Genomic DNA, 22415 nt, shown 5'->3' with positions numbered 1-22415 from the left:
GAACAAAACGTTCAGAAGAAATAATGGTATATGTATATCAAGTCAGCGGAAATTGGGAAAGATGTGATGCTTTAACTAAACGGCGCGCGTTAACTAAACGGTCGAGTGACTGACTAAACATAATGTTCATGAAAAATGTTGTTCACCATTAGTTCTCACAATATAATTGCATCACATAAAAGTATAATTAACGCCCAACGAAGTGGGCACGGGACGGCTAGTACATAAATAAATAAATTAATTTCTAATACGCACACAACTTGAAATAATCGAAGGTTCGTGGGATTTGAACCCCGGGTCTCTAGCGTGAGAAACAGAACCAATACCACTAGACTATTTCAACTTTTCATATATTATATTTGTGTGGATTTCTTAAATATTTATAACTGTTATAAGAAAGCGTACGACTGTCTCCATTGTTTCATTTTATAGCTCGGGCTCACGTCAGTACACTTGCGAACATATTGCAATATAGTCTTCCTAGAAGGTGGTAGAACTCTTTAGAAGGTACCACCGCGACACCTATGTCTGCCTCATAACAGCAGTATTAAGCACTGTTGTGTTCTGGTTTGAAGGATGTGCTAAGGGAGACATACTTTTCCAGTTTGGTCTTCAGGGGTAGCGGCGTAAATATGGCTGACTTTAGGTTTTTTTTATAATATTATAGGAGTAGCAGACGAGTATGCAGTCCACCTGAGAGTAAGTGGCTACTGCCGCCTATGGACATCTATAATCAACCCCAGACAGGATTAAATATTCCTCCCAGAGGTATCTAATCATACCTGGAGTTGATTACAGATGTCCGTAGCTTACCGTTAAATATGCTGCATGTTCGTCTGCTACTCCTATATTTAATAACAAAATCTCAATTTATTTAAAAGTAACATTAATCCCTTATGTGCCCGTCTGTATGTTACTCCAAAATGAAATTAAAAAAATCTTAATCTATTTGAAAGAAATATTAACACTTTTGTGCCTGCCTGTACGCCTGCGTGCGGGTACTTTCACTGGCAAAAACTGGTACAATTGCTCTCGACGTCTCAACAATGCGATAATGATGGTATTATGTCGTTTTTTAGTGACGTTCCTCGGAAAATGTGTTTTTTGTTGTTGAATCTTGATATGCGTACGATTTTATGGTGTTTATTTTTACGGTATACAAAAGTGAATACAGTTCTTTTGGATTATGAGAAACAGATCAGATTTTTTAAATATAGGAGTAGAAAATTCGAATGTAGTCCACCTGTTGGGTAATAGACACTACTGCTGTGCATGGGCATCTGTCATCAATCCCAGATAAGATTAGAACCGTACCTAAGGTTGACTACAGTGTTGCTTGCTGCATTCTTCGAACCAGCACACAACAGCGCTTAACACTGCTGTTATAACAGAAGTAGGTGCGGCGGTGGTGCCGCCGGAGTCGAACCACAAAGGGTTCTACCACCTTCAGAACCGTCTATACCTTCATTCTGTGACCCTTGCCCAGCATTGGGACAGTACCTGATGATAATACTCTACAAATAGTGTGATTGGTGATACTGATAATGTATGATAATGATAACGCGAGTCATCGTGATCGTGTGACCGACACGGCACGTGATGATCACGACACTACGATATGTATTTCAGAACTCCTGTAATACATTATGTAGGCGACGCATTATATTGTGGCAGAATGATTTTTAATCTGTGGTGCGGTGAGGCACGGTGCGGCGTGGCGGGAGAAATTGAGTTTTTGGCGGGAAACCAATTGTCATAGTCATAATCGACATAGTTATAAAGTATTTAAGAAAATATATTATCTTCCTCCAAGTGTTTCTTTTATTGTGATACACTCAAGAAATATAGCTTTATAATATATTTTAACTAGCTGACCCGGCAAGCTTTGTGTTGTCTTATAAATAAAAAAATCACTTAGGGGTATGAAAAATAGATGCTAGCCGATTCTCAGACCTACTGAACATGCATATAAAATTTGGTGAAAATCGGTAAAGCCGTTTCAGAGGAGTACGGTAACGAACATTGTGACACGAGAATTTTATATATAAGATAATTATTCATTTATTGGTTTATTTAGCTAGCACGGTAAGCGAGCGTTTTTGTTTTCAATTCAAATTAAAATATCACAAATTAATAATAGAATCAATAATAATCCACATACATTCTTATCCAGTCAGACCATACCACGCCCACGATAAAAACAGCTTCAAAAATAACACATTTCACGAGTTTTCTACATGCCCAATGTGTTGTTACGTCAATTTAGATAATATAAACATTTGGAGCAGTGTAGAGGGGTAATGACCGATTGTATATATATATTTTTTGTTGTTTAAAACATTTTGTTGATAAATGCGGTTTGACTCCGACGGCACCAACGCCACACCTATTTCTGTTACAACAGCAGTGTTAGCGCTACTGTGTTCGAAGAGTGTGATAAAGCAGACGTACTTTTCCGCGACGTTCGACGAACTTAATCCTCAGGGGTATCAACTGCCGATCTGTTGCCGATCTTATGTATTCAATCTTATCTGAGATTGATCGCAAATGCCAAAAGACGCAGAAGCTATTTACCATCAGATGGACTGCGTTCTACGCTTACTACTTGTATATAAAACAAAATATTCATAATTACGCTACCTCACTAATTTTTATAATACAGAAGCAGCAAGCAAGCACGCAGTCCACCTGATGGTAAATGGCAACTGCCGCCCACGGACATCTGTAATCAATCCGCGATAAGAATCCCTATCTGTGGTTCGCTACAGACGCGCCGCTACCCCAGAGGTCTAAGCTGGAACGCTTCGGATAAGTATGTCGGACCACCACACACTTCTAATTAGAACACAGTAGCGCTTAACGCTGCTGTTTGAGTATCTTTGCTTGAAAGGCACCCCAAAGTAGCTAACTTATCTATGCTGTTAGTCTGTAAACAGCTTAATAGTAGGAGCTTATCTGTAATTATTATAACATTATATGATAGTACATTGACTCTTGTAAATAAATAATATTTACAGTAATATTTACGTATTTTATTCTATTATTATCGGTCCGTATACATTGTTTTTGAGGTTGTAGAACCCTTTGTGGTTCGACTCGGGCGGCACCACCGTCACACCTACTTCTGTTATAACAGTAGTGTAAAAGCGCTGATGTGTGCTGGTTTGAAGAGTGGTAAAGGGGACATAGTTTTCCAACGGTCCAGCTTGGTCCTCAGGGGTAGCGATACATCTATGGCCAACCTCAGGTAGGAATCTAATCCTATCTGGGGTTGATTACAGATGTCCATGGGCGGCAGTAGCCACTTACCATCAGGTGGACTGCATGCTCATCTGCTACTCCTATATTAAAAAAATGTATGTACTCATTAGACCCTGTGTATATCTACAGACATAGAACGTATCAGCCACGGGCCGTGACAGACTAAATCATGTTGTGTATATTACTTTTGTCTGTCAGTCATGCAAATAAACTTCTGTCCCACTGCTGGGCACGGGCTTCTCATAACAAGGATTTAGGTCGTAATCCACTTGTTAATATCTGGGTTAAATTCTTTTACTTTTTTTCCTTCACCGTAATATCAAGCTGTAATTAGGGTTAAACGTGTTAAAAATAATCACGTAACATTCTTATACAATATGCTGTAAAATTAAAATAATTATACTCTAACATCGCACAAGAAAAATCGTTAATCCTGAAGATCCTGCTGAATGACCTTGTCAAGGGTTCTTGATAAGTGTTTAACAACAACAATTAATTGGACCGTTCAAAGTGGGTAAAAAAAATAACAAAAAAATACAACCGACTGCCATGTCACTACAAAGTAGAAAATAATTCAAATAAAATGTTGGTTTAGTACATATTTCCGAAGTTGGCGCTCAATATATTTCGTTGGATAACGGCGTAAACAGCGTGTCCAGTATATCTAGTCGCCGCTACTATTTTTGAAAGTTCCCCTCGATTTCTCTGCTCTGCTATCATCAGACCCTGCTCTCCTTATAATGGGACCACCTTGGACATATCTTCTTTCCAACAAAAAATAAATCATCAAGATCGGTTCATAAACGACGAAGTTATCCCCGAACAAACTTAAAAAAAAAAAAAAAAGTTCGAATTGAGAAACCTCCTCCTTTCTTGAAGTCGATTAAAAAATTAAATTCAAAGATTCCGTGACATACATACATAAAGGTCAAGGTAATAAAATCGTGGTAAAAAGTGAATTATAAAAATGCCTAATTGGATCCCTCGGGAAATAGTTATGTTTGTGATCACGCAATCATTCTATGGGAATACCTCTTTTTATGGGATTTTAGCTAGCGTAATGTAGGTTTATAAATAGCGCCGAGGACGGCCACCCTCGGGGTTAGTGCGGTAAGAATCCCACATAGCCCCGTGCCGCTCCCACGGCATGGGGTACCTTTTGAAGGTTTCTCCAAAACATGGTGATTCAACGAAGCTATTGTTGTATAGTAGTAGCAAACTAGCATTCAGTCCACCTGATGGTACTTATCATCAGGTGGATCAGCGACCAACTCCAAATACAACAGGTTCTTTGACGACCCGCGTGGCTGAGCGGTCACCATGCCGGTCTGACGCGCAGAGGGTCCCGGGTTCGATCCCCGGCCAGACAGATTTCTAAATGATGAATTTAGACTTCTGTTTCTGGGTCTGGGTGTTTGTGTATTTGTCTCTGTGTGTCCATTTTTTTTTTTTTCTACCTGTGTCTGATCACAGATGTCTTGCCACTTCCGAAGACTACGATGGTAGCTAAATTAGTCAACTTTTTTCTACCATTTTAAATGTATATGTATATTGTAACTCCGGCATTTCGCTGCCCGCTCCGCTGCCCCCGCGGCGGAGAGGAATCCGCGCAGTTTTCCCTCGAAAAAAAACTCATCAAGTGCGAGTCGGATTCGAAGGTTTTGTCATGACTCTTGTCACGACCCCCCTGGGACCGCGCCTGTGGGAAGTCAGTAATTCACACCTTACCACCAAAACTCAGAATTGTTTCACGCTACAAATGGACGTGGTGGTAGTCTTGTGGTAACATAATGATTATACCATCTTTTCAAGTTCCATACGATTGGTTTTTTTTTTTATAATATAAGTGTAGCAGACGAGCATGCAGTCCACCTGATGGTAAGTGGCTACTGCCGCACATGGACATCTGTAATCAAACCCAGATAGGATTAGATATTCCTACCTGAGGTCGGCCACAGATGCGCCGCTACCCCTGAGGACTAAGCTGGAACGCCTCGGAAAAGTCTGTCTCCCTTACCACACCCTTCAAACCGGAACACAGCAGCGCCTAACACTGCTGTTATTAGGTAGAAATAGGTGTGGCGGTGGTGCCGCCGGAGTCGAACCACAAAGGGTTCTACCACCTTCAAAACACAAATTTTACAATCTAAACAATTTAAAGGTAATATAACAATTTACGGTTCGACTACCTATTTATGTTATAACAGAGTGTAATTTTGCATTCACTACACATGTCCATACCATAAGGTATACCTAAGCAGACCACCTTAGGATAAGGTATACCTTACCCTAAGGTGGACTGCATGCTTGTATGTCATGTTAAAATCCGTTAAGTCGTTTAGGCTGTGCGTGCTAAAGGATGAGACATATGCATACGAGAAACATTGCCCTCCACAGGTGGATAAAGAAGGAGGACTGTCCTGTACAGTATAGGATGTATAGTCACATTAGCCATGAGCGGTCTCGCCATAGTAAAGAAAGAGTAGTAGGTTAGCTAAGGCCGCTCGGCGAGATAATTACCTACTCTTGCAGTGATGCATAGGGTTGTCACTTTTATTTTTAGTTCAATATTATTTGTGTATTATGACAGCACTAGGTTTTAAATAACGTAATATAATTAAATATTGTACCAATTCATAAGTGGGTTGTATATAAAATACGTTTTAAATATAAAAGACATATTTAAATAATTATAAATTGGGCACAGAAATAAAAAATTTCGATTCCTGAAAGTGTGGAACGCTTTGTTAGCGGTTAAAGTAAAATAGATTCAGGCATTGCTCTTTCTTTACCATGGATATACGCATACGAAAAACATTACCCTCACCACCATGCACCCTAAAGGGAGGACTGTCCTGTACAGTATTATTTTTTTTATAACATAGAAGTAGCAGACGAGCATGCAGTCCACCTGATGGTAAGTGGCTACTGCCGCCCCTGGACATCTGTAATCAACCCCTGATAGGATTAGATATTCCTGCCTGAGGTTGGCCACAGATGCGCCGCTACCATTGAGAACTAAGCTGGAACGCCTCGGAAAAGTCTGTCTCCCTTACCACACCCTTCAAACCGGAACACAGCAGCGCCTAACACTGCTGTTATTAGGTAGAAATAGGTGTGGCGGTGGTGCCGTATGTATGTATAGTCACATTAGCCATGAGCCGTCTCGCGTCGTTAACTACAGATGTTATCACAAATAGTAGCATATACTTGCGATTACAAAAACTGCTACGATTTTACTTTTGCGTTTGCGTAATTTGAAGATGGTGGAACCATTTGTGGCTCGATTGCGTTGGCACTGCCGTCACATACATTTCATGCTTATAACTTCAGTGTTAAGCGTTGCTGTGATAGCCTAGTGGTTAAGAAACCCGACCTCTTGATTGAGGGGCCGAGGTTCAAAACCTAGGCACGACTTTCAACTCTGATTTTTCAAAGTTATGTGCGTATTGAAAATAATTATCACTTGCTTAAACGGTGAAGGAAAACATCGTGAGAAAACCTGCATACCTGAGAAATCCTAAAAAGTTTTCAAAGGTATGTGAAGTCTACCAAAACGCACTTGTCCAGCGCGGTGGACTATGGCCTAATCCTTCTCATTCTGAGAGGAGACCCGTGCCCAGCAGTGGGACAGTAATGGGTTAATAATGATTTACCTACCTTTTATGTGTCTTGTTAAAAGTGCAATTAGTTGTCTATATTGGCTCCCTTTGTATTTAACTCTGCTATTCCAAATTGACTTGGCATAAATATAATAGTTTTGCTTTTCGATTTTTTATTAACTTTACAAAAATACTAGAAGTGCTAGAAGATTAGAATTTGGCATAAAAACAATCCGTGGGTCTACATTGTAGAGTTCTAACGGTATTTGAGCACAGATGTGTTACGACACCTTGTTCAATATGGTGTTCACAGATGGCCATAGTGGTACATACGGCAGTGACTTGTCAGGTGGTCTTCGCTCCCGTTCGCTCAACCACTACGTAATTGACCAAGTGCGTATCGAGCTCGCTTACGGAGGATTCCGTACTGACAAATTTTAATTTAGTATTTTTTATCATAGGAGCTATAAAAGTAAATGCATTGTTTAAATTTCAAATGTCTATTTATTACTGTACAATAGATAAACTGAAAAATATTAAAAAATACTGGTTTGTTTAATGGGGAATCCACTTTATTCTCGACTTTTATTTATTACTAGCTGACCCGGCAAACGTTGTGTTGCCATATAACTAAAAAAATGTAAAGGGTGAACAACCCTCATCACTCAGGGGTATGAAAATTAGATAGCAGCCGATTCTCAGACCTACTGAATATGCAAATAAAAATTGGTGAAAATCGGTAAAGCCCTTTCGGAGGAGTACGGTAACTAACATTGTGACACGAGAATTTTGTAAATTGTTGTAATAGCGGCCATAGTAACACATACTCTGTAAAAAATTCAAGTGTATCTAATACGGTTCAAGATATAGAGCCCTGTGACAGACGGACGGACAACGGAGGCGTAGTAATAAGCTTCCGTTTCTACCCCTTACTACGGAACCCTAATAAAACGTTAAAATTGTTCGTCAGTACATGTGTGGCTTCCGTAAACATGTGGACGGGTTACTTTTTATAGTACACAGCTGTTCAAACTTGTTTGTCGAGTTGCGCACACACGCGTCGTGAGTGTGAGCGTGTGTGCGTGCCTCGTGTTTACGTGGTGGTAGTAACGCCATCTGTTGAGGTCGATAACATCTATTGAGTTTGATTTTGAATATAATTGTATGTATAATCCGCGTGAAACTGCTAGTCCGCTCTGAATATAGAAATGAATCGCGTCGCTATACATACCTGCTCGCTACAACTTCATTATATACTATGTCAGCGTGGAGTTGTTTTGTGTTTCGCTGGAAGAGTATAGATATTGAAGTATCAGACGAGTATGCAGTCCACCTGATGGTAAGTACGTACTGCCGCCCATGGACATCTGTAATCAACCCCAGATAAGATTAGATACCATAGGTCGGTCAAAAATTTGCCGCTACCTCTAAGCTGATACGCCTCGGAAAAGTATGTCTCTCTTATCCTTCAAACCAGAACACAGCAGCGCTTAACACTGCTGTTATAACAGAAATAGGTGTGGCGGTGGTGCCGCTGGAGTCGAACCACAGAGGGTTTTCAAAACTTTATACTGGGTACCTTTCGATCTGTTTTTTTTTTGTTTACGAGGGGGATACCTTCATAAGGTACCCGGTGCCGTGGGAGCGACGCAGGGTTATGTGAGATACTTACCGCACTAAAACCCCCCCGGTGGTCGCAGGTTCGATCTCTATGTATCATACTATATAATACAACTCGTTTTAGAATGAAAAGATGACGTAACCCCATAAGACCTGAGCTCTGACGTCATTCAATTCGATTATCACTGATCCGTACGCTTCCATACATCCTCTTACCGTATAAAACAGTCGTGACCAATTAGAGTTGTTAAGAACATGTAGTGGAATAGGAAGATGACGTACGGCTGAAACAAATGTTGAGATATGATGTAGTTTCATTGTCAACTTGGTGAGCGCGGTGGACTATGGCATAATCCTTCTCATTCTGTGAGGAGACCCGTGCCCAGCCGTGGGACAGTAATGGGTTGATGATGAGATACAGTATTTTTTTTTTATATAATAGGAGTAGCAGACGAGCATACAGTCCACCTGATGGTAAGTGGCTACTGCCGCCCATGGACATCTGTAATCAACCGCAGATAGGATTAGATATTCCTACCTAAGGTCGGCCACAGATGCGCCGCTACCCCTGAGGATTAAGCTGGAACGCCTCGGAAAAGTCTGTTTCCCTTACCACATCCTTCAAACCGGAACACAGCAGCGCCTAACACTGCTGTTATTAGGTAGAAATAGGTGTGGCGGTGGTGCCGCCGGAGTCGAACCACAAAGGGTTCTACCACCTTCAAAGTATATACTACTAATACGCATTACACCCACTAATCTTCGTATTAAGGTTATCTACATTTCTCTCGAAGGTCGACGAGATGTTCTCGATAGCATAGCTAAATATTTTTCAATAACAAACTTGTTTTTGTACTGTGACGCGTTCTAGTATAATATTTTGGCGGCTAAAAATAGTTTTCGACGCTGGTTGACTAGATGATTTACATATTGTTATATGAGGATTGTTTATGATGATATTGGTGTTTGATTTGGTGTGACGACGGTACCCAAAGCGGTCTTAATGAACAACGGGGCGCGTGTGTATATAAAAATTTGGGGCCCCAATAGAAAGTAATAATTTCAAAACTCGGCACATAATTGTAAAATAACAAAAGTTATTAACGAATTTTTGCAACTGAATTTCATTTTGTATTTTTGGTTAAATATCAACTTTTATATTTAGAAACTTTTACCGTAATCTTAGTACATATGTGTGTGTATAAGCAAATATGGTTTTCTGTAAGGGGCCCCTTTGATGTCGGGGGCCCCGAGTCCTCTAAGGGCAAACTCAGAATAGATACCATATATTTTGTTTAAGCAGCAAATGATTAAACCGTCTATTTGAGATCAGTCATAATCACCCTCGGACATCTGCAATCAACTCCAGATAGACTTTTAGTCGATCACAAATGCATTGCTTAAAGACTAAGTTAGAACGCTTCATACAACCATATGGTTATGTAGACTTCAAACCAGAACACAGTAGCTACACTGTTTTAATGCAGATAACGCTGCAACATTTTTGAATGCTTTATATTTAAATATTAAACCTTACAGGTTACTGATTATTTACCTAATCCCTGTCAAGCGACCCACTCGACTTTACGGTCAATAAAAATAGTACTAAGGGCATCGCCCAGTGTGTACTAAGGGTCACGGGATCGCTCTGTGTTTTGTGTAGAGCCTGGCCGGCAGCAGTGCTCAACCACTGCTGTGCGTATCTGACTAAGCGCGTGGTGGCTGGACAATTGTCTTTCAACAAGACATTGTATCCAGTAGCCCAGTATATCCTGGTCTTCCTTGGATCTGATTGTTCCTCTCCATTCCCAAAGAGTTCTCTCGAATCTCCTAAATAGTCCTTTCAATATATACTTACTGTATACACTTCGACTTTTGTTACGTCCTGAAATCTTTTTTCGATTCTTATATTCATAAATTTTCTCTTCTCTAACGTAACCTAACCTAACTTCATCTCTCTTCATACCTAACCGTCATCTATTCCATATTTTCATCCTTAAATTTTGTTCTTTCCTCATCTTTGTTCACATTTTACCCTTTTTCATTGCTCACCTTTCTCCTCACCTTCTTCAATTCCTCAACTTTATCCATTCTTCACACTATACCTGCTCTCTCCATACTTCACCTTCAATTCCTCGCTCTTGCCTTTGTCTATACCTCTCCTTTGCTCACCTAACCAACACCTAACAACCCTCCCAAACCCAACGCTGGACCGTTTGTACGGTGCATGCGTTAACGGCGCTCTCCCGTCAGGTACTAGGGCCGCCGCGCCCGGTCGCTCAGCCTTCGGGTCGCCGAGCCGTGGGGGGATCGGCGCGGGCACACACAACGACTGCTGCGCAACGGCCGCTGCTTGCTCGAGCGCACGCTTTTTGGTGAGTCCTCGATATTCTAATGGTATTTTGTATATAGTATAAGAGTAGCAGACGAGCATGCAGTCCACCTGATGGTAAGTGGCTACTGCCGCCCATCAAAATCTGTAATGCACCTAGATAAGATAAGTTCCTACCTGAGGTCGGACACAGATGAGACGCTACCAAAGGACTAAACTGGAACGCCTCTGAGAAGTATGTCTCCATTACCACACCCTTCAAACCAGAACACAGCAGCGTTTAACACTGCTGTTATGAGGCAGAAATGTGGTTTTTTGCTTCTTCACTACATACTACGATTTGATATTTAGAATCTATGGGCGAGTAATAGAATCCATGGGCAGCAGAAGCCAACTACCATCAGGAGCATCAGATGAATTCCATACTCGTGTACTAAGTACTAACTAAACATATCAACTGCAAACATGCCGTCGATCTGAGGAAGCCCTAAATATATTAACTTGAAATAGTGTATCCAGTCGTATAAAACAAACATCATTGACTTTGTCTCCATCCTAAATGTAGACCTGTACAAAATTCATGTAATTTCATATTTTATATGTATTCCCATTATATCTTTTGCAGGTGCCGATTCACCCGCCGCTCGAGCACATCCCAGGCATGTCGAGAGCGGGCGCGGGCAGCCCGGACGCGGTCGCGTCCACGTCGACGATGAACGAACATCAACACGAACATGAACATCAACACGAACACGAACACGAGCCGGCGGTGGACGCGCGCCAGTTGCACGCCACACTGGACGAGTACCTGCAGCTCGAGCACAAGTTCCAGCCGCGGCTGTGTCTGCCCGCCGAGTGCGATGTGAGTATACTAACATCAACATCAACATGAACATAGAAAACTGGACATGAACACGAACAGGCTGTTTAAACAGATGTTTTTATTTTTAAATATAGGAGTAACAGACGAGCATGCAATCCACCTGATGGTAAGTGGCTTCTGCCGCTCATGGACATCAGTAATCGACCCAAGATAGGATTAGATATTCGTACCTGAGGTCAGTCACAGATGCGCCGCTACGCCTGAGGACTAAGCTGGAATGCCTCGGAAAAGTATGTCTTCCTTACCACACCCGTCAAACCAGAACACAGCAACTAACACTGCTATTATGAGGCAGAAATAGGTTTGGCGGTGGTGCCGCCAGTCTTATCACAAATGGTTCTACTTCATGATACCCTGCAAACTAAAATACCGCAGTGTTTGACTTTTGCTGTTTTAGGGTAGCGATAGTGATTCCGGAAGTCACCTATGATTTTAAACAAATTCTTTGTTACATGCTCTATATCTTAAACTAATACGCATGAATCAATAAACTTTCCACTGATAAGAATCATATCTATGACATGCAATAAGAATTGGGACGAGATATAAATCTAGGAAAGTAGGATATCAAGTCGATAATTGAAAATAATAATAAAATAAATTTAGCTATCATCATCATCAACCCATTAATGTCCCACTGCTGGGCACGGGTCTCCTCTCAGAATGAGAAGGATTAGGCCATAGTCCACCGCGCTGGCCAAGTGCGTATTGGTAGACTACACATACCTTTGAGATTTTTTTATAAAATCCCTCAGGTATGCAGGTTTACTCACGATGTTTTCCTTCACCGTTTAAGCAAGTGATCATTAATTTGTAATACGCACATAACTTTGAAAAATCAGAGGTGCCTTGAACCTCGGACTGTTCAAATCGAGGGGCCGGGTTTCTTTTAGAGCGTTTAACTGCGTAAAACGAATTCGCGATCAACAAGCGATCTAACGTAGTACTAGTACACGCACATTTGACCTCAGGAGTTTCCTATTAGCATATCGCGAAGGCTGTCGCGTCGCCGTGACGCTACGACAATTGCGTCGGTGCTAGGGATGTACCCTACACGAGAAAAATATCGATAGTTGCTGTCGTGCATCGCTGTTGAACTGTCACCGATATAATATTATCATGTTGAAAATTTAAATTCGGTTAGTCTTCGAAAAGCCTGTATTGATTTTGATGTGACTTTAGTAGTTCACTAACGTCATAAGGAGTATGATAGGCTGCTTTATATTCCAAAAAGAATTTGATAGATTCCGTGCGAAAAACAACTCCATATTTTCCAAAAATGCTTTTCTACACTCGTAGCCCCACACTAGGATTCCCTGTATCGTGGTTGCTATGTACACACACAAAGACAAATACACAAACACCGAGACCCAGAAACAGAAATCTAAATTCATCATTTAGATATTTGTCTGGCCGGGGATCGAACCCGGGACCCTCTGCGCGTCAGACCGGCATGGTGACCGCTCTGCCACGCGGGGTCGTCTGAATATATTAATTTTTAACCTCTGGCCAAACCGCGGAACAGAGCTCGTATTAATGTATTCACTAGTTTTATAACCGTGCATATTGTTTATTTATTTTGTGTATTTGCAATTGTACTGTGCAATATTCCTGAATAAAGTATTTTGTTTGTTTGTTTCTTTCATTATATTTTAATAATAATAGTAGATTGTCGGCATAAAATGTCATTAAAATCAATAATAACCTTTAAAGTTTTGTATTAAATATTTTGCTCATTATAAATGTATCAAAAAGATCGCATTATATTTTCGATATTATCGATCTATCGATATCTTAGGCCTTTTATAGAAATATCGATATTTTTGTTGAAAATTTCACAAAAGCACATCCCTAGCCGTTGCGCGATCACCGACGACCTCGTTCGGTTGTAGTATGTTTGTTTACTCGTATTATATATGTATAATATAGTGTAAAGCTGTTGTCTGAGTGTTCATAAAACTTTGAGACATCTATACTGAAAAAAAAAATGTTGAATTATAATTTTTTTTTATAATATCGGCGTAGCAGACGAGTATGTAGTCCACCTGATCGTAAGTCACTGCCTTATGGACTGTATCTGTAATCAATCTCCGATAAGATTAGATTTCTACTTATGGTTGGCCACGGATGCGTCGCTACCCTTGAGGACTAAGCTGCCTCGAAAAAGTATCTCTCTTTTACCACATCCTTCAAACCGGAACACAGCAGCGTTTAACACTGCTGTTATTAGGCAGATATAGGTGTGGCGATGGTGCCGCCGGAGTTGAACCACAGAGGGTTCTACCACCTTTAAAAAGTAGGGAGGACCAGGGGCAGTCCACCCGGGGTAGTGGTTAGGGACCCGCATAGTGCCTGAGGAGACCTGTTCCCAGCAGTGGGACAGTAATGGGTTGCTGATGATAGTGTTACAACCACAATACATACAATATTGTCGTTCGCAGGGCAACGAGGTGTCGACCGGGGCCCGAGACGGCGCCGCTCACGTGCTCCGCTGCCTGAAGGTGTGGTACGACCTGCCCGCCGACGTGCTCATCAGCGCCGTCAACCTGTTCGACCGGTGCGTACCACCACCCCCCACCACCACCACCCCCTGCACCCCTTGCGTCTTACACATAGGCACCACCCGACACACTCATCATGACTCACTACTATGTACCACCCCTCTTACACCCCCCACGTTCTACATTCCCTCTCCTGCACTCCATATTCTACATACATGCACCACCCGACACACTCAACATGACACACTACTATGTACCACCCCTCCTACACCCCCCACGTTCTACATTCCCTCTCCTGCACTCCATATTCTACATACATGCACCACCCGACACACTCAACATGACACACTACTATGTACCACCCCTCCTACACCCCCCACGTTCTACATTCCCTCTCCTGCACTCCATATTCTACATACATGCACCACCCGACACACTCAACATGACACACTACTATGTACCACCTCTCCTACACCCCCCACGTTCTACATTCCCTCTCCTGCACTCCATATTCTACATACATGCACCACCCGACACACTCAACATGACACACTACTATGTACCACCCCTCCTACACCCCCCACGTTCTACATTCCCTCTCCTGCACTCCCCATATTCTACATACATGCACCACCCGACACACTCAACATGACACACTACTATGTACCCCTCTTACATCCCCTACATGCTAAATAAAAATACCACCCGACACACACACCATTCACGTGAGACACTACGCTCCCCCCAATCTTCTGGGAAACATTATATGCTACACACACAAACGACACATTCGTACCACCCTACGCTGCGCTACACCAAAAACGAATACATATGCTCGCATACACACATGCAAACACACACACACACAAACACACACACACACAAACACACACACACAAACACACACACACACACACACACACACACACACACACACACACACACACACACACACACACACACACACACACACACACACAAACACACACACACACACACACACATCCAACCAGCTCGGCAGCAAACTTCAAGGTAATCAGAGTCGTACACATGTCGACAGACATTAAACGTCTCAGACAGGGGCCGTGTCAAACAGTATAATATTTTATAACAAAATACTATTAAAGTCTGTCATGGCACGTGTCTGACACGCTGCTATGCTTAATGTACCCTGAATAATCTCCTTCTGTATATCTTCTTATATATAAAATTCTCGTGTCACAATGTTAGTTACCGTACTCCTCCGAAACGGCTTTACCGTCTGAGAATCGGCTACTATATATTTTTCATACCCCTAAGTGATAAGGGTTGTTCACCCTTAACATTTTTTTATTTATATGGCAACACAAGTCAGGGTCAGCTAGTGTAATATAATATACTAACTGACCCGGCAACCTTTGTACCGCCTCAAAATCTATTAATAAAATATATTTCATATAATATATAGTCTATGATACTCGTGGATAATGTAGATTTCGAATGGTGAAAGAATTTTTAAAATCGGTCCAGTAGTTTTTGAGCCTATTCATTACAATCAAACAAACACAAAGTTTTCATCTTTATAATATTAGTATATATTTCCTATGTAATTTCAGTTTCCTCACGAAGATGAAGGTGCGCCCTTGCCACGTGCCCTGCATCACGGTCTCCTGTATGAGCATCGCTCTGCGGGAGCACGCCGCGCTCACCGGCCAGCGAGCGAAGGTCTCTGTCGAGGAACTGGGTGAGTACAACACAGAGGTCTTGTTATACTGGATGTCTTGAGCGGGTATTTATATATATCGGTCGCTCGCCGGCCAGTGCGCGAGGGTCTCTGTTGAGGAACTGAGTGAGTGTGACACAGAGGTCTTGTTATACTGGTGGATCTTGAGGATTGTCCAGGTTAGGGTGAGCTCGGTTAGTCAGGTGTGTGTATGGTGGTAGGGGTCTTGTTATACTGGTGATGTGGTGAGCACCGGCCAGCGTGCGAGGGTCATCCTTCGAGGAACTCGGTGGTATTGAGAGTCGTCCAGGCTAGGGTGAGCTCGGTTAGGGAGGTGTGTGTATGGTGATAGGGGTCTTGTTATACTGGTGCGCTGCGGGAGCACGCCGCGCTCACTGGCCAGCGAGCGAAGGTCTCTGTGGAGGAACTGGGTGAGTGTGACACAGAGGTCTTGTTATACTGGATGTCTTGAGCGGGTATTTATATATATCGGTCGCTCGCCGGCCAGTGCGCGAGGGTCTCTGTTGAGGAACTGAGTGAGTGTGACACAGAGGTCTTGTTATACTGGTGGATCTTGAGGATTGTCCAGGTTAGGGTGAGCTCGGTTAGTCAGGTGTGTGTATGGTGGTAGGGGTCTTGTTATACTGGTGATGTGGTGAGCACCGGCCAGCGTGCGAGGGTCATCCTTCGAGGAACTCGGTGGTATTGAGAGTCGTCCAGGCTAGGGTGAGCTCGGTTAGGGAGGTGTGTGTATGGTGATAGGGGTCTTGTTATACTGGTGCGCTGCGGGAGCACGCCGCGCTCACTGGCCAGCGAGCGAAGGTCTCTGTGGAGGAACTGGGTGAGTGTGACACAGAGGTCTTGTTATACTGGATGTCTTGAGCGGGTATTTATATATATCGGTCGCTCGCCGGCCAGTGCGCGAGGGTCTCTGTTGAGGAACTGAGTGAGTGTGACACAGAGGTCTTGTTATACTGGTGGATCTTGAGGATTGTCCAGGTTAGGGTGAGCTCGGTTAGTCAGGTGTGTGTATGGTGGTAGGGGTCTTGTTATACTGGTGATGTGGTGAGCACCGGCCAGCGTGCGAGGGTCATCCTTCGAGGAACTCGGTGGTATTGAGAGTCGTCCAGGCTAGGGTGAGCTCGGTTAGGGAGGTGTGTGTATGGTGATAGGGGTCTTGTTATACTGGTGCGCTGCGGGAGCACGCCGCGCTCACTGGCCAGCGAGCGAAGGTCTCTGTGGAGGAACTGGGTGAGTGTGACACAGAGGTCTTGTTATACTGGATGTCTTGAGCGGGTATTTATATATTGGCCGCTCGCCGGCCAGCGCGCGAGGATCTCCGTCGAGGAGCTGGGTGAGTGTGATGTACCAGCTCGGGGTGAACTCGGTCAGTGAGGTATTTATATGTTGGCCGGGGTCTTGGTGTACTGGTGGTTGGTGAGCCACGTCCAGGTTAGGGTGAGCTCGGTCAGTGAGGTGTGTATGGCGGCGCGGGGGTCTTGTTATACTGATGGCTGATGAGCACCGGCCAGCGCGCGAGGAGCTCAGTGCGGCATGAAGTCATGGTGTACATGGCGGAGTAAGTTGTGTGTATGGCAGCCGGGGTCTTGATATATTGGACATTGTTGTGTTAGGTTGGTGACCAGTATCGGAAGTGCTCACTCAGTAAGATGTCTGAGGACTAAAATAACTTCTCCAAAAAGTATTATTATTACCACACATTTCAAACCAGAACACAGCAACGCTTAACACTGCTGTTATAGCTGTTAGGTTAGGTTAGGTTACATTCGTAAATAGGTGGTGCCGCCAGAGCCGAACCACAAAGGGTTCTACAACCTTCCAAACCCCGGTTCTCCCTATCTCCCGTGTCTCCGATTTTTGTACCATCTACAACAACATCAAATATATAATACATCTATCATTCTCTCCACAGTATCGGTGTCCCAGTCCGCGTGCACAGCTGGCGACGTGGCGAGAATGTCGCGAGTCATCAGCGACAAACTCGCCCTCGCCGGACCACATGCGACTGTTACACCGCTGCATTGGTTGAGGTTGCTGCGAGCCGCTGTACTATCGGCCGCTGCTACGCTGAGGTTGCGACCACCCGTGCAGCTGCTGCCGGTAATATATAGACATATATACAAACAGACACCCTAGGACAGACACGGACACGCAAGAATATAGACAGACATATAAGCAAACGCAGATCTACATGCACGTACCAACACACGCACACACTTGCACAGATAGGCATACACAAACGCATACGCACACACCTACACAAACACAAACACATGCGAATTCGAACACGTCATAAACCCATTAAAAACATATGGACGTATAAATACAAACACAGATGCACGCACACATGCACACAGTCAAACACACGCACATGCGCCTCACTTTGCTCTATTATACATGCCTTACGCTGCCGCTATAGTGACGTCATTGTGACGTCACGCTTCACGGGTGAAACTGTGCAACACTATCAGATAGTGGAATAATATTGAAGGTGTATCTTTTTTCAAAATTAACTCTGTTCGATTTCTGACTACGGAAAAATGTATTTTTAAAAAGTAATGATACAGTATAGTTTTCATAAAAATTGGCCTCGTCACTCTTTTCAGCATTTTTCGCTAATCTTCTAAAAATTCACCCTGTATACACGCTCAGATACATGCTACACGTAGAAATAACACCTTTACGTCAATGCAAAACATTCGTTTAATATATGGATTTAAGTGTAAAGGAAAATTTTGTCTTTTGTACAAATATAATATATAATATAGGTATGTATGTGTCAAGTTAACTTTTGTTGTCTGTTCACAGGAGAGTGTACTGGAGAAGCAGCTGGAGCTAGCGGCGTGTGATGCTGCCTGTGCTAACGTCCGCTCGCCCTGCCTCGCGCTAGTACTGCTTTACCACACGCTCGGTGAGTACCCCACGGCACCCCACACTGCCCCGCGACACCCCTCAGTACCCCGACGACATCCCACACTGCCCAACTGCACCCCACACTACCCCACTGCACCCCAAACTACCCCACTGCACCCCACACTACCCCAATGCACCCCACACTACCCCACTGCACCCCACACTACCCCACTGCACTCCTCACTGCCCCACGACACCTCAATAACATCCCACTCTACCCCACCACTGTGCCTCGATAATACCACACACTACTCCACGACACCCCAAACTGCCCTATGAAGTCTGCATAGTATTAATAAATTGAATTGTAATTTGCAGAGCAACAGCTGGTGGAGTGGAGTCGCATGTCGGCGGTGCCGGCGGCGGCGTACTGCCTGTACGACTGCGCGCTGCAGCTGCAGGCCTACTGCCACGTGAGTAGCCACTGACACACACCACCGTGTGTGGTGTGGCAGTTGATATGTTCTGGTTTGATGGTAAGTGGCTACTGCCGCCCATGGACATCTGTAATCAACCCCAGATAGGATTACATATTCCTACCTGAGATCAGCCACAGATGCGCCACTACCCCTGAGGACTAAGCTGGAACGCCTCGGAGGTCTGTCTCCCTTACCACGCTTCAAACCGGAACACAGCAGCGCCTAACACTGCTGTTATTAGGTAGAAATAGGTGTTTCGGTGGTGCCGCCGGAGTCGAACCACAAAGGGTTCTACCACCTTCAAATGCCATGCATGCCATTTACTTAATGGTATAATCCACGAGGTCTAAGCTGAGCTTTGCATTTGTGTGAGTGCACATGGATAGTGTAGGTGACAAGTCAAATTAAAATTTAATCCGGTTTATATTGTTTTTTTTTTTGGCAATCGTGCATCTTTTTAACTTTGTGTACCAGTAGCAGAATTATTGAATTTTTAATATTTTGTATTTGTGTTCGATCTATTAGTAAAATGGGTATCCAATATAAATAAACGTGCATGTGCATAACATGTCGTGGACTATAAGTGGCTACTGTAGCTCATGGATACCTATAACTAACCCTAGATAAAATAAAATTAGACATTCTGTTGTTATTTCTAAGGATCATGTTGGAATGCTTTGAATAAGTATGTCTCTCTTACAACGCTCATCAAACCAGAACCACAGTAGCGCTACATTGATTCTATAACGTTGGAGTGGATTAATTTTGCTGTTTTAATATATTTTTCTTTTTTTGTTAAAATTTATATAATGTATAATATAATATTGTTACTATAAGTTTATTGTGTTAAAAATGTGTTGTATACTTTATTTATTGTATGTCTAAACATATATAATGTGGTACAGATGTGCGACGAGTCTCTCCGTGTGGCGGGTGCCCGGGTTCGAGAGGTGTTAGCGCGATACGAGGCGAGAGCCGCCGCGCCGCAGCGACAGCGGCTCGTCTGGAGACTCTCCGAGAGGACGCTCAAGGTACCACACACTGTCAGGCAGACAGACAGACAGAGTGATATACATAGGGACACACGCCGGGTGCTGACATAGAAACATACGAATGACAGACAGAATGACGTATACGGGGACACACGCGCCTGGGACTGACAGAGAAACATACAAATATATGTATGTACAAGTGTATACACACATACACATAGAGAAAGAGACACGAGCAGACACAAATACAAATTAAAACACACGTATACAAAGATATACACTAGCTGACCCGACAGACTTTGTTCCGCCTCAAAATCAATTTATCAAATATATGTCATATAAAATATAGCCTATGTTACTCGTGGATAATGTAGCTTTCGAATGGTGAAAGAATTTTTAAAATCGGTCCAGTAGTTTTTGAGCCTATTCATTACAATCAAACAAACATACAAACAAAGTTTTCCTCTTTATAATATTAGTGTAGATCCGCGTTTCCCAATCTGTGGTCCGCGGACCCCTCGGGGTCTGCGAGTATATGTATGGGGGTCCGCGGTGTCATCCTTGGACCATACATTAATCGCTCATTAAATGCAAAAGGGCTGCTTTACTGTTTTTTTCAACCACATACCTATGTGAAAAAGGCATTCTCTACTCTTGTTTATATAAAAAACAAATACAGGAACAGGTTACAAGTAGAATCTGAGTTGAGATTACAGCTTAGTAGCAACATCAACCGGAATATCCCTGATTTAGTTGCAAAAAAGCAACACCAACCTTCACATTATTTTTTTTTTTCATATTTTTCATAATAAAGGTATAATTACCTTCTGTATTTGTTTTTTTTTGTATCTGTAATAACTAAAATAAATATTCCGTAATAATCAGTATTTTTGCTGTTTATTTTATTAAGGGGATCCGTGCTTGATTTCCTAAGGGTCCGTGGACTGAAAAAGGTTGGGAAACGCTGGTGTAGATAAATACATATACCTAGATACAAAGGATGGCAGACATTCATAACTGGTAACAAACAGATTTTTTGAAATAAAAGTTTGCATTTTTATAAGTATGCATAAATAGCGAAATCCAAAATTACAAGGATGTAGTTAAAAACGCTGAAAAGACTTATGAAATCAATTTTAATTAATCTTAAATTGTATAATTCAATCAAAATGGAATTTCTTTCCTTAGTCCAATATTAAAATTTAATTTAAGAAAAATTAAACATATTAAACACAATAATAAACTTAACAAACAGACTTTATTTTAATACACCAGCCTTGCCTGTCTAAATATTGTATACAAAAATATAACTATATCTAACATGACGCGTTCTTATTCAATCATTGTCGATCTTAAAGTGTCAAATTAAAAATTTGTTTTCATATAAATATTTGTTTTAAAATAAATATATTAATTATGTTTCCTAGGTGCTTCGCCCTACGGACCGTCTGACGTCCCTGCTGCCGACCATCGAGGAGCAGCACCTCGCCGCGGAGACCTCGCCCCCACGGAACAGGTGGGTGGCCACCCATTTTATTATATAGCTGTAGCAGACGAGCATGCAGTACACCGGATGGTAAGTGGCTACTGCCGCCCATGGACGTCTGTAATCAACTCCAGATAGGATTAGATATTCCTACCTGAGGTTGGCCACAGATGCGCCGCTACCCCTGAGGACTAAGCTGGAACGCCTCGGAAAAGTCTGTCTCCCTTACCACACCCTTCAAATCAGAACACAGTAGTGTTACATTGCTATTATAACAGAAATAGGTGTGACGGTGGTGCCGCCGGAGTCTTTTTATATTTTATACTAGACTGAGGAGGGTAAAGTTATGTATGTCTCATTCTTTGTCACATATGATGTGTTGTTGGAATAAAAAAGCAAATTGAAATATTACTTTTAAAAATTTAATTATCAAAATTTATATTTTTTTTAATTTACATTGTTAATTTAATATTTTTGAAAACGCCTTGCATATTTCAAAAAATCACAAGTGTGCATGCTATGAATGTTTTTTGAAAATTTCAAAAATTAAAAAAAAAAGTTTTCAAAAGTATATGAAGTCTACCAATACGCACTTGTCCAGCGCGGTGGACTATGTCCTAATCCTTCTCATTCTGAGAGGAGACCCGTGCCCAGCAGTGGGACAGTAATGGGTTGATGATGAT

The 22415-nt window shown here is 42.5% G+C and overlaps 1 protein-coding gene across 4 annotated transcripts in view; it reads left to right on the top strand.

The window, feature by feature from the left end:
• CycG (cyclin G) overlaps positions 1-22415 on the top strand; it is a 47852-nt gene that overhangs the window by 17789 nt on the left and 7648 nt on the right. For 3 of the 4 annotated variants that reach the window (XM_073090778.1, XM_073090776.1, XM_073090779.1), the window contains 10 exons: positions 10737-10858; positions 11441-11677; positions 14140-14255; positions 15795-15903; positions 17134-17152; positions 17835-18022; positions 18731-18833; positions 19154-19248; positions 20160-20285; positions 21674-21762. In XM_073090778.1, the coding sequence (XP_072946879.1) occupies positions 11477-11677; positions 14140-14255; positions 15795-15903; positions 17134-17152; positions 17835-18022; positions 18731-18833; positions 19154-19248; positions 20160-20285; positions 21674-21762 (1046 nt within the window). In that variant the 5' untranslated portion in view covers positions 10737-10858; positions 11441-11476. Of the gene's footprint in view, positions 1-10736; positions 10859-11440; positions 11678-14139; positions 14256-15794; positions 15904-16313; positions 16333-17133; positions 17153-17834; positions 18023-18730; positions 18834-19153; positions 19249-20159; positions 20286-21673; positions 21763-22415 lie in introns of all 4 variants that reach the window. The other variant, XM_073090777.1, reaches the window with a different exon arrangement.

The sequence above is a fragment of the Epargyreus clarus genome, unplaced genomic scaffold (genome assembly GCF_041222505.1).
Source record: "Epargyreus clarus isolate Ecla_fem2 unplaced genomic scaffold, WU_Ecla_fem_2.2 ptg000033l, whole genome shotgun sequence".
Classification (NCBI taxonomy): Eukaryota; Metazoa; Arthropoda; class Insecta; order Lepidoptera; family Hesperiidae; genus Epargyreus; species Epargyreus clarus.
This window is presented reverse-complemented; position numbering and strand designations above follow the sequence as displayed.